Source organism: Metopolophium dirhodum, chromosome 6, assembly GCF_019925205.1.
Source record: "Metopolophium dirhodum isolate CAU chromosome 6, ASM1992520v1, whole genome shotgun sequence".
NCBI classification, from domain to species: domain Eukaryota; kingdom Metazoa; phylum Arthropoda; class Insecta; order Hemiptera; family Aphididae; genus Metopolophium; species Metopolophium dirhodum.
This window is the reverse complement of record NC_083565.1, coordinates 19,969,900-19,982,191: the sequence shown is the minus strand read 5'-3', so window position 1 is coordinate 19,982,191 and position 12,292 is coordinate 19,969,900. Positions and strand designations below refer to the sequence as shown.

The 12,292-nt window shown below is 31.4% G+C and overlaps 1 protein-coding gene across 1 annotated transcript in view; it reads left to right on the top strand.

Annotated features, from left to right (window-relative positions):
- The window catches only part of LOC132947008 (uncharacterized), a 36,633-nt gene extending 25,142 nt beyond the window's left edge, over positions 1-11,491 (top strand). Inside the window, exons 4-8 of the mRNA XM_061017174.1 lie at positions 6,203-6,315; positions 6,414-6,523; positions 7,340-7,418; positions 8,110-8,643; positions 10,578-11,491. Coding sequence (XP_060873157.1) covers positions 6,203-6,315; positions 6,414-6,523; positions 7,340-7,418; positions 8,110-8,643; positions 10,578-10,773 — 1,032 coding nt within the window. The 3' untranslated portion in view covers positions 10,774-11,491. The remainder of the gene's footprint in view (positions 1-6,202; positions 6,316-6,413; positions 6,524-7,339; positions 7,419-8,109; positions 8,644-10,577) is intronic.
- The last annotated feature ends 801 nt before the right edge of the window (positions 11,492-12,292 follow it).

The following is a 12,292-nucleotide window of genomic DNA, read 5'->3' as shown; positions in this document are numbered from 1 at the left end:
TGTCTCCGATGAGGCGGCCGGTGACGAGTAGACGCGACCATCGTCGTCCGCGTATAATAATATCATTTACTTATTGTTGTGCACCCGGGCGGCATTGTGTGTACCGTACACTGCATTGTATTATATTATTTTATAATAATAATAAAAATATATACCTGGGAAAAAATTTGCGCCCGATTTCACGGTGAGCTGTATACGCCTCGAATAGACGGCGTAAACGACTTAACGGCGGGTGGGTGCGGCCTTTTTTTGCGGCATGCGTTACGATTGTTACACGGACGACGCGTAATGATATCACGTCGTCGCGAAATTTTCCCTCGGTAAAGCGGTGTACGCGGACAGCAGACGTCATCCATATCAAAACGATATCATCGCGTATATAGATATCATGACGTGCGTGTAAGTCGTATATTATTGTGCACGGTGTATGAGTGTTATAGGATTTTGTGTGTTTCGTACTTTGTATAGGTAGTTGATGACTGGTGTTATGTCCAAGTCGTATATAATGTATTATTATACCCGAGGACCAAGGTGAGATTATTTGATCACTGTAGTAGACAGCCATTTTCTCGGTAAATGTCCGTGCTTATGAATAAACATTATATTTTTACACGATTTGAAGTCGTTAACAATAATACCCACAACATGTTCGAGTAAAAGCAATCATTATTTTTTTTTTCAAATGAGATACCATCGCAGTGGTTATTTTTAATCGGTTACAAACGTTTATTTGAATTTCAGCTGAGCGGATGAGTGGACATGCACAATTGTATTCGCGAAATAATGGTGCGCCTCCAGTTACTCTTCAATATATATCAAATTTGAATTCTTATAAAACTAATAATTAACCACGACTGTGCACTGACTCGATATGTTAGTATAAAAATAAAATAATCTTTTACAAAGATTTATAAGGCACTCTATACGAATTGATTTCGTTTTTAACCGTTGAAATTAAAGACGTTTTGAGTTTAAAGACACGTCCGATTAAACGATATTTTACGTCGGCATAGGTATTTTAATTCTCATTTGAATAACAAATTGGTTGTTACTGTCTTGTTATACTAATTTTTATTATACCACTTTGGATAATGAAACATGTTTAGATACATAAAGTTCTAACAAGAAAAATTAACAAGTCAAATTTATTTAATTTTGTTTTTAGTTCTTTTAAATAGACACTTACATCTAAACAAGGGGTGTCCTCGTAGTTATTTTTTATGGAGAGGGTGAAAACTAAAGGTATAAAGTATAAGCTCAGTGTTTGCATACTATACGGTTAGTATATACCTATATAGTTTTAAATTGCTTATTAATATTTTTTTAAATTATTTAATATATTTTCTTTTATAATTATGTTTTAAGAGGACATCGTACCCACATAATATGTGATTTCTGTTTTATACTAACGTGTCAATTAGCGTCAGTGCAAATTGTACGTTCAGAATAATCCATTTTACTCTGTTGTTTTTAATATTATAGTGAATTGACCTATTATGCAATTTGAAGGTAAGACTATTGTTTGGGACCCACGTAGGTTTTTATTTATATTTTATTTTTAAAACAAGTTACGAGCGTTCAAAAACTGTGGTAAAATAGATTATTCTGATCGTATAATTTACTATTATAGATAGATCCCTCCCGCCTCGAAGACGGCCATGGTCTGAAGCTAAACTAAATTACAAAATTCATGAATTAATATAATATAATAATATTATAATAGGTATGCATTTTTATATACGCGTTCAATACCAGTTTTTCTATGGAATACCATTATAACAGGTTTTTGACATTTTGATTATGAGGAATAAAGCATTCTGTCGTTGTCATTTCAATTGTTGTACCTTATTCTTGCTTCTATAACGTTGATTCTATGAGCATGACCAAATACTGGATAGTATATAGATACTAGAATGCTAGATAGTATCGTATACGTTAATATAAAATATATACGTACTGTTTCGTCTTTCACGAAAATAACATTACTATTGTCATTTCCAATTCCGGTTGTGAATAGGTAGTTACACTAATAATTACACTCTTTTCATTAAAATTGAAATACTTTTTTCGTGCTCGTATTACACCCATTTAACATTTTTTATTTTTTATGAACAGTATGTTGGTATTTTTACATATTATTTACCTTTATTTCCTATACATTTATACATAGGTAGGTGCTAGTCTCTTTTTTAAGCAATTTATGAGTACCCACCAGAGTATACCTATGTACGGCTAACCTATGTAAAATATAACAATTTAGACATTCTCATAACTAGCATACAGCTTAAAACATAAAATTTACATAGGTACCTTAAGGATTGATAATAGGCCAATCCACTCTACTATTAAACGTTACTACAAAATATTCGAACGACTGAAAACAAATTTTCTATGTTGAACGTTTGTAAGATAGAGACAACATGTACACGGGTCCTCTTAATAATCTAAGATTCTTAGTTTCTCAGAGTTAAATAATAACTCTAAATTAAACTATACCTAAACGAGCAACATATATTTGTATACACTAATTTATTATAATATTATACGGGGTGATCCATTTAACTTAAAACACTCATTAATTCAGAAAACACCTAAGTTTTTGAAAACACAATATGTTTCTTTTACATAATTTTAAGTCGTTACAACCACACTTTTGGAAAAAAAATATTTTTCATCAATTATTTTTTGTCATTTTTTAAGTTTTTTTACTTTTTTCGAATGACAAAATACATTTTTAATTTTATATTCCGAGCGAAATATTATTTTGAGTATTTCGATCCATAAAAGTCAAATTTCAGACAGGTAGTTTGTTACTTAGTAGTTATAAATATATTATTTTTTTATTTATAAAACAATATATTTATTTTACAATTCATACAAACATGGTATAATAATAAGTGTAAGTCTGATGACAAATTTGACAATGGCATTTAAGATAAGAATAAAAAGGCTCCCTGCGGTGCCACCCGATAAGTTTAAGTTAATATTATTATGCTTATTTAGCAGGTCCTTGGCCCATGGCCTTTTTAACCTTCTGGGTATGAGAGTAACAGAGGATAGTCTTTTAACTATAAATATTTTAAATTAAAATATTGGAATAGGGAATTAAAAATGCATGTTGTCATTGAAAAAAATGATTTAGATAAAAAAATAATTTTTCAAAAATGTTTATACTTTTAACATAAGGTAGTGTGCTACGTTAAATGAATCACTCGGTATATTTATATGCTTAACTATATAGGATAAATATATATATAAAAAAGTCTTCAATTAAAATATTATTATTATCTTCTAAAATCAACATTTGTCTCTAGTATATAGGTACCTATTACATTATTACAGGTATTATTAACTCGTATCATCACTTCAGGGCACAATTATATTCAAATATCAAATATACCTTTATGTCTGAAAGTAGTATGTATGTATTTAAAAACAATTATTTTTCATAGTATATATTAATATAATATGCTCATTTTTAATAGTTGAATTTGAATATCCATTAGGATTTAGGAAGCTTTCGTGGAATAGTAAATCGTTTGCTAATAAATGGTAGGTACTAAAATTATTCTGAACAAAACGGTTTTGTTGAGTTTAACATTGGCTTAACATTAAAAAACTATACACTATCATCATGTTTTTTTTAAACAGCTTTAAATTAATGTTTTTCTTTGAATATATTAAAACAATATGTATAATATTTTTAGAATATATCGTGTGGCGGTTATTAACTGAAACTATTTAATAAATTTACATTTAGACAACTATTCGTTAAATTTGAAATTAGCTTCATCGAAGTCAGACCGTTTTAATTAAATATATTGTAATAATTACTTTTAGTTTTTTTTTTAATGGTATTCCAATACAATATAATACTGTATTAAATGTAGTTTTAGGTTTTGGTATTTCGATTTTCATTGTACCTTTTAGACCGCGTGCATGTTGTGGAAGATTCGATGAGAAAATATATAGATTTTGTAATTTTATGATATGATTAATATATTCAACTGCAGACTCGTAAATTGATGAAATTCGCCGTATTCCAAGTGTATGATTTTTCTTACTCCTTACAATATGTTATCTCTTCGCACTAAAAATCAACTTGTGCAAATATTTACATTTGTATCTATTAACCTCGCCAGTGACCATTGTTACTTAACGCGTTATTGTTCTATTATATATTTTTTTTTTCAAGTGTCCGAGGCAGCTGATCCTCTTTGATTTTGGTTTTTTTTTAATAAATATAATGATACGATGGACGTGTATTGCACATTGTTATTGAAGATAATATATTAATATGATAATCAACCGATGTCACTTTAACTTATACATAATAATAATATATAGGGTTACAAGCAATAATAAATAAACTCGGTCGTTAACATGATATTTATTTGTACAAATTATAATGAATTCTTATGTTATGTGTGTCTGTTTGGCGAAAATTGTGTAAATAAAATAATAGCGTGTTGGTCACGGTCGAGTGGTTGACCACAGCGAAGTCAGCACACCGAAGCCATCGAGCGAACGGGGAAAGTGCAACGGTAGGGACAGATGATCCGTGGAGGTGACGAAAAAATTATTCATTACGCGAGCATGTCTAATAAACGATTGAAACGTTATAATAATATGTACACAAACATTTTTCTTTCGTATTTGAATGACCGATTGTTTATGTATTTTTTTTCTCGTGGACAATTGTTACAGTTACGTAACAAACAAAATCGGGTTGATCCATTATGTGACGGATTCATTAATGAAATTATATGTATAGGCCCATAAAACATTTGACACGAAAATAAATCACCTATGATAATGCATTTTACTATTTAGGATTAAGATTGACAGCGTATTAAAATAATATCTTCGGTAGCGATAATCACGGTGCATTACTGTATAATATATATATATATATAGGAAGTATTAGGTATATAAATAGAACACGTTTAAATCAACGATTAAATTGTTTAAATAAGTATACATTTTTTATCACAGATCCGTGAACATAAAATGTTAATCTTTTTGACGCGGGCATTATGGGTACACCACGAACGTATTATTTTCTGATTATATTCTTTAGATTAAAGCAGTTTATATCTTTGAAATCGCAATTTATTGTATTCATTATTCTAAAAACTAAAACCTAGGTGGTAAAAACATCAAAATAGTTATATTTTACAACAATAGTTTATTCTCATTTAATCATGTTTTATGCGTAGGTTGGAACTATTACCATTAATGTACGTAGGTACCCAGTCACATATAAATCTAATTATATTGTAATATGTAAAAGTAATATTTTAGATAGTAAAAAATATTATAATATTCATTACATACATCTTAAAACTAATATAAGTATAAGTACCTTTAATACCTATAAATTATATATCTGAGTGTATTTAAAAATGTTAAATGTGAATTGTATTAGTTATTCAGTTAAGTAATAGTTAATCAGTCTCAAACTCGAAAAATATTATTAAGTCTTAGTTCAGTTTTCAAATACAATTTCAAAACAAAATGTAGGTATACAAATACATTCTTCCTAAATAAATAGGCGGTATAACCTAATTGGTATTTAATATATAGAATACAGAAATTATACTGAACCCAGAACCAATCTATTACGATTTTGATTACTCAATATCAGAGAACCTACAAATAACACATAAAAACACATTTGGCAATTTAAAATGTATAATATTATATTATGTGGTTAAATAGAAGTACTTATAGTTAATTATTTTAATTATTTAGGTATATGTGATGATTATAGGTATCTAAATTCTAAATATTTAAAGATTAGGTTATCACACTGAAATCATAATGTGATAATCACAGATTTCTATATAGTATTAGATAGCGAACTCCCGTCATTAATTAAAAATATATGAATATGATTTATTTTGGATTGTATTTTATTATTTCTAAACCTGTAGATTAAAAAAAAACTAAAAATATTTTATATAAATCATTTTACATTTACTATTTTATTTTACCATTTTTTTTTTACCAAAACGATGTTATTCCTAATACATTTTGTGTAATAAATTAATGCTTTTCCAACCGACAAAATGGCGAACGTTCACAGCTGAGCTTTACTTGTAATAATGTAAATTGTATAGGAGTTTCTTATCTAGTGTAGTATAGAAGTTTGTGTATGTAATATACTAATATAATAATATTATATTATATTATTCAACAGAAAACTGAAGAAAGATCAGTACCGATTGCTATAAGGATACATAGAACTCTAGAACTTGCGGACGATAAGTATTACGTCATCACATGTGGCAAATCAGGATTCAAGAATTCCAAGTAAATAATTTCTATAGACTTGAGTTTGCTGATTAAATTCTACAATTGTTGAAAAAAAAAAAAACTCAACAAGATTAAAACATTATATTATTTTTCAGAAACGAAACGTCGTTGGTATCATTAAAATTCCTCGATAACGGCAAAAGAATTCAGGAAGTTGTTTACAGTCATCCTTACACACTAAGGGCTGAGATATCAAGACACGATGGTAATATAAAATAATACTTTAATAATATTGAAACTTTAAATAACCTATTAGCGAATACCTAGGTCAATTAAAAAACGTCCATGTTATAAGTTTGAGCTAAAACACATTTTTGAGGAATTTTGTCCCCAAAACGTATACAATTCATAATAAATAATTATATATTAATAATATTATGATAAAACCTTAAGCCATATTATCATAATAGGGACATTCATGACCCATATGTGATAAAACGATATATTTATTTTTGTTGCTTTTTTGGTAAGTAACTACTTTCATGTCTTCAGTACCTACTAAGAGGGATTTTCGAAAAACGATTTGTATACACTGTTCCAATCAAATCGTATATATCTAAATATTTTATTTTATTATAAAGTAAAAACAATTAATATATTTTAATATTTCATATTAACGCTATAGCCTATAATGCATCTTAGTACTTATTATAAATATATTTAATTTAAATGTAGGTATATTATTAGTCCTTACTGCGGTCGATTTTTTAACACCGTGTGAAAGTATTTATGTAATAAATTACACGCTTCAATAATAATCAAATTCAATATTTACTCTCAATTTGTGGTTTATTAAATAATAAATACACATATTATAGTTTATTAATATTTCAACATTTTGCTTAATTCAATGAAGTGGAACCACGCCATATCAGACATAAATGGTTTTAAAAAAAATAAAAATCATATTTGCTCAAGCCTAGGTATATCTATCGCATTGTGTATTTCCTGGTGTAAATAATATCCGCGTCCATAAGATATTAAATATAAATAATTTATTTTTTCATGTCCCATACAACAGGTGCCTATGGAATACGCGTTAAGAACTGTTTTGCGTTCAACAAGAGGAACAACAGCGTCAACCTCATCAATGAGCTCGGGTAAGTGAACCCTGACGATACTGCACATTGTCGGCTACAAAAGATCTCCCGCAGTATACCGCGTGTAACACAATTATGTGGTTTTTCTAGTTACAACTTCCAAAGACTCTGAAATTAGTGGTTTGAACCGTGATTGTTTTTTAACTCGCTTACGTCTGCTCGAGCGTTTCTGAGAATATGGCGTTCGATGGGATTTTCTTTTGTACTTGGCTATTATTTCGATTTGTCAATAACCGCGATGGTCTGAGAGAGTGCTGCAATATAATATGACTCTTCTCAAAACAGACGGTCTCGTAATACATTGTCAACGATTAAATAGTTAATAATGGCTGACGATATCAAACCGGAAACGTTTTCACGTCGTGTAAAAGCCATTAGTTTTTTTTTTTTTTAATAATACATAGTTAGCCGCAGCTTCTAGCCGATTTTCATTGCACAGTAGCCGCGATTTCATTGTTGTAGCTACACTTGACAATGTACAAAATGCGTACCTAGAATGCGTCTGAATTTCCCGTGTCCCATAGCAATGTCGAGACTTTGACATCCATCGCTTCGGATGAAACATTTTGTATTTTTCCACGTGGCACAGGGGGGGGGGGGTAGAAAAAATCCAATTGAATGTTTATATTTGTATATATAATGATATCGTAATGATGCACCTGTTAATAATTATTATCGTTGTACGCTGCAGTTGCCCGGCCAACACGAAGGTCATCACGCCGTTCAAGTACGATCCGAAATCGGGGTACGCGGACGCGGCTCTGGCTTCGATGTTCCGGTTCCCGGACAGCCCGGAACTGTACTTCCAGTGCGACATCGAGGTGTGTCGGGGCGCGTGCGCGGAACCCGATTGCGACGGCGTGTCCGCGGTGCAGTTGCAACAGCAGCAGCAGCAGCAGATCAGGTACGAGTTCGCGGTGGACACGCCGGCGGAGAACGGCACGCTGACGGCCAGCACGACGGTGTTCGTGCTCGAGCCCGGCGAGACGGCCCGGAGCCTGACGCTGTGCGACGACCCGGCCGACGGGGGCATCCGGCCGCCGTGGCTGCTATACCTGTGCATAGCGTTCGGGCTCATGTTCCTCATCATGCTCGTCATCAACGTGTTCCTGTGCTCGGCGATGACGTGCTCGTGCGCCCGCACCGACATCATTGAAAAGGAGCCCAGCATCATCGAAGACTACGACCCGTACCGCAGCTGGCACGGTTCGCAGTACGGATCTAGGTAAGCGGAGATGACACGGCCCGCCTCGTATATACAGAGTGATTTTTTAGGCGCGATCACCCTATTTTATGCTTAAACTATACGCACATTCGAATTCTGGTTATTGGAATTTTTAAACACAACTGAAGACCATATTTTTGAAAACTTGAGATTTTGATATTTTATCATTTTTGTATCACTTAAGGATCATCCTGAGACAGTACATACTTCTGTTTTTCAAATAGGAACCCCTCCCCCTCTTTTTCGCTTTTAATTATTCGTCAGATATTTTTTTTTGAACGAGTAGATTTCGAGTTATATAATTTTATATTTAGATACATCAACATTTTCAAAAAAATCATCCACTAAATAATTTTCAGTAAAAAAGGGGGGATTCTCATATGAAAAACAGAAGTTTGAATCGTCACAATACACTCCTTAAGTAGTACAAAAAATATCAGGAATTTGAAAATACGGCTATCAGGTGTACTTGAAAATTATAAAAATCAGAATTTGAATAGATAAAAAAGAGAATTTAAATATAAATATTGGGGTGAGCTGCTTAAAAAATCACTCTGAATACGATTACGATATTATATTTTTATATTAATAGCGTATATTACAATTTATAACTGTAACGACCGTCGGCGATAAAAAAATGTTTGACTTTAAAAACCCTCATCCCTTTTGCCGCATCCGCACGCATCGTGTAAAAATGTAACGTTTTCCCTTCTCCGCCCTCAACATTTTCAGAAAAATCATCCATTAAATAATTCATAGTAGGAAAGGGGTTTTGTCATTTGAAAAACAAAAGTTTCTATCTCTACAGGAAAATCCTTAACTAATACAAAAAAATCTCAATAATTTGAAAATATGGTTTTTGAGTACGTACATTTAAATATCCCAAATCTCAGATTTTATGATAACTGCATTATTCAAGAAGAAAAACGGGGTAAGCATGCTTGGTGAATCGCCGTATGTAATATAACTACTACCGTGCGGTGTATTTTTAACGAAATAAAAACAAGACAAAAAAAAACTTGGTTCCGCAGTTGGGCGGGCCACGATTTCTGTTTCATTGCACTTCACTTTGAGTTACTTCCGTACAGCGTCCCCCCACCACTAAGACATTTAATTGAGCATGGCTACCCAGATAGAATCGCTGTAAATACGCCACTGAGTTTATTTTTGTCTGCCGGTCGTCGACGATGACTGCAGACGGACCAGCTTGGTAATCGGCGAGTACCTACAAGTACCAAGACAATGCGAGTTTTTAGTAGGTAGCACATCAATCGGTAAAAACGAAGGGCATTCCGATTTTCTACTGCCCACTCAGGTCATAGATAATATGTTTTAATAATATACAATGTATGGCCATAGTACCCCACCACGTAGGTGGGTTATATTGAAACACTGAATACACGCATAGGAGTGCGTAGGTTTTAGTGGCCGCAGAGTCAGTATATAAGAGGAGATCGTGGGGTTTTGGGGGATGAGATTATCCCCTCCAAACCCTCAATTCCTTTATATTACGAAATCAATAATCTTCGTTATATTATTATTACATAACATTATACGGTGTCCTTAAAAAAATACTTGAAAGTTTTTACAATATTACGTTAAATGCGTAGCTGTACGTTAAATACTTAGCAGTACATTTCTCAGCGGAGGCAGCTGCATCCTCTCAGGTCGCACGCCTCCGTGAATGCGACAATCGATTACATTTTTCTTTAAACATTACTAAAATAGACATAATATCGTTATAAAACCATCAGCTGCAGTATTGAGCAGAATACGATAAAAATTAAAAACTAATACCTATATAATAGTGATAATGCGATTTATTTGATTGTGAATATTATTTTAGTGATCGTCAGCTACAGTTTAAGCATAACATGATAATAACAAACACTTGATATCGATACAACCATTGATTACATTTTTGAAATTTATAGGTATTCATTAAATGGCAAGCCGGGATACGTATCTGGTGGCTCTACGATGAATTCGACTCGGTCCATGTCGACCAATAGCGACCATTATGCTATTGTGCATTCGCGACCAGGTAGTCGGTATTCGGGCACCGCCAAACACCAGCCACACATGAGAGGACCCCCGTCCAACATTGGATCACATTATTCTGGAAAATAGTTTATAAATTTCTAAAATAATAATAAGGTATCAATATATAAATATAATATGCATAATATATTATATATTATACTATTATTTAGTTAAATTATCATTTATTTCGGAGAGGTAAATATTGGATTTTACCTGTTTTTGAAAATAAGATATATTTATACTACAGTGTAAATAATATACTCGTACATGCATTATGCAGCAGTTGTACTTAATTTTAACGAGAATTATATTTTGTAATCTCTCAAAAACTTAGTTGCCATTGTATTTTTCTATCTTCAAAAATTATTTTAAGTTTATTAATATATAATATAATATAATATAATTTAACGTGTATATTTAATAATTAATTGAATTATTAATAGTTACTATATATATATATACCTATTACGCGTATCATGGTGTAATAAATTAACTTCCTATTATTGATTTTTATAGAGAGTAATAATGTCTAACTACATAATAATATACTAGAATGTAATAGTACAACTCAAGTAAATTAAACTTGAATCACTTGTGCGTAAAACCAAGTAATATGTCAATTATTGCCATCACATCACTGAATTAATTTTGTTATGGTATATATATTATTATACATTTAAAATTTTATATACAATATGTGTTACGTATGTTAATTATAATAATATGATTTATAAAAAATTAGTTACCTCTGTTGTATTCAATTTTTTAAACAAATGTGTAAATAATAAATACATTCAGTAAAATATTTTCAATGTTTTTTTTTTCTTAAAAATATTATTGTAACTTACGATTACTACCTACCGCAGAGAATTACTGCTAGGTGGCTATTATACCTATATTTTATCTAAGAACTGGTCATTTCGATCTACAATTAAAAACAGATCATCAACTCAATCAACGTTTTATTCTCCAGTAGTGGCTGGTATAGTCAGTAGTGAGTGTCCCAGACCCCCTAAGATGCACTTGCGCATTAAATGTTGTCACACGTCATAAAAGTCTAATAATATTATAGTATGCTAAAATATAGGTAATACGTGTGTACCATTTCCACACAATTGTAAGCATAATAATATTGAAGATACCAAGGTAACTTTGCACGTATAACGTATTGTACAGGGTATTGTGACGTATTGTGTATTTGTGTGTATCTTATAATACAAATTAAAACAAATACCTAAAATCGCTTATAAAAGATTATATTTAAGTATATATTCCCGCATGTCCTCTATAACCATCCCCGACAATCTTCCGAGGAGGTTAAAAAGAAAATGGCCAAGAGACGCTCTTGCCTAACGGTCTCCATATTATATGAACCCATCAAATTAAATAGGAGGTACTGTTGATGGACGGTTTTCCCCCCTCATGACATCCAAGTCATTTTAATTACCTATGTTATCAAATTTACTTATTGTACAAATTGTATAGATTGTAAATATGCTTAAATAAATTAAATAAAATAAAAAAAAAAGTATATATTATTATTGCAGTGTCACATTTTAAAAAGCAAAAACTTCTGGTTCCTGTGAATAATATTATCTAACTACCT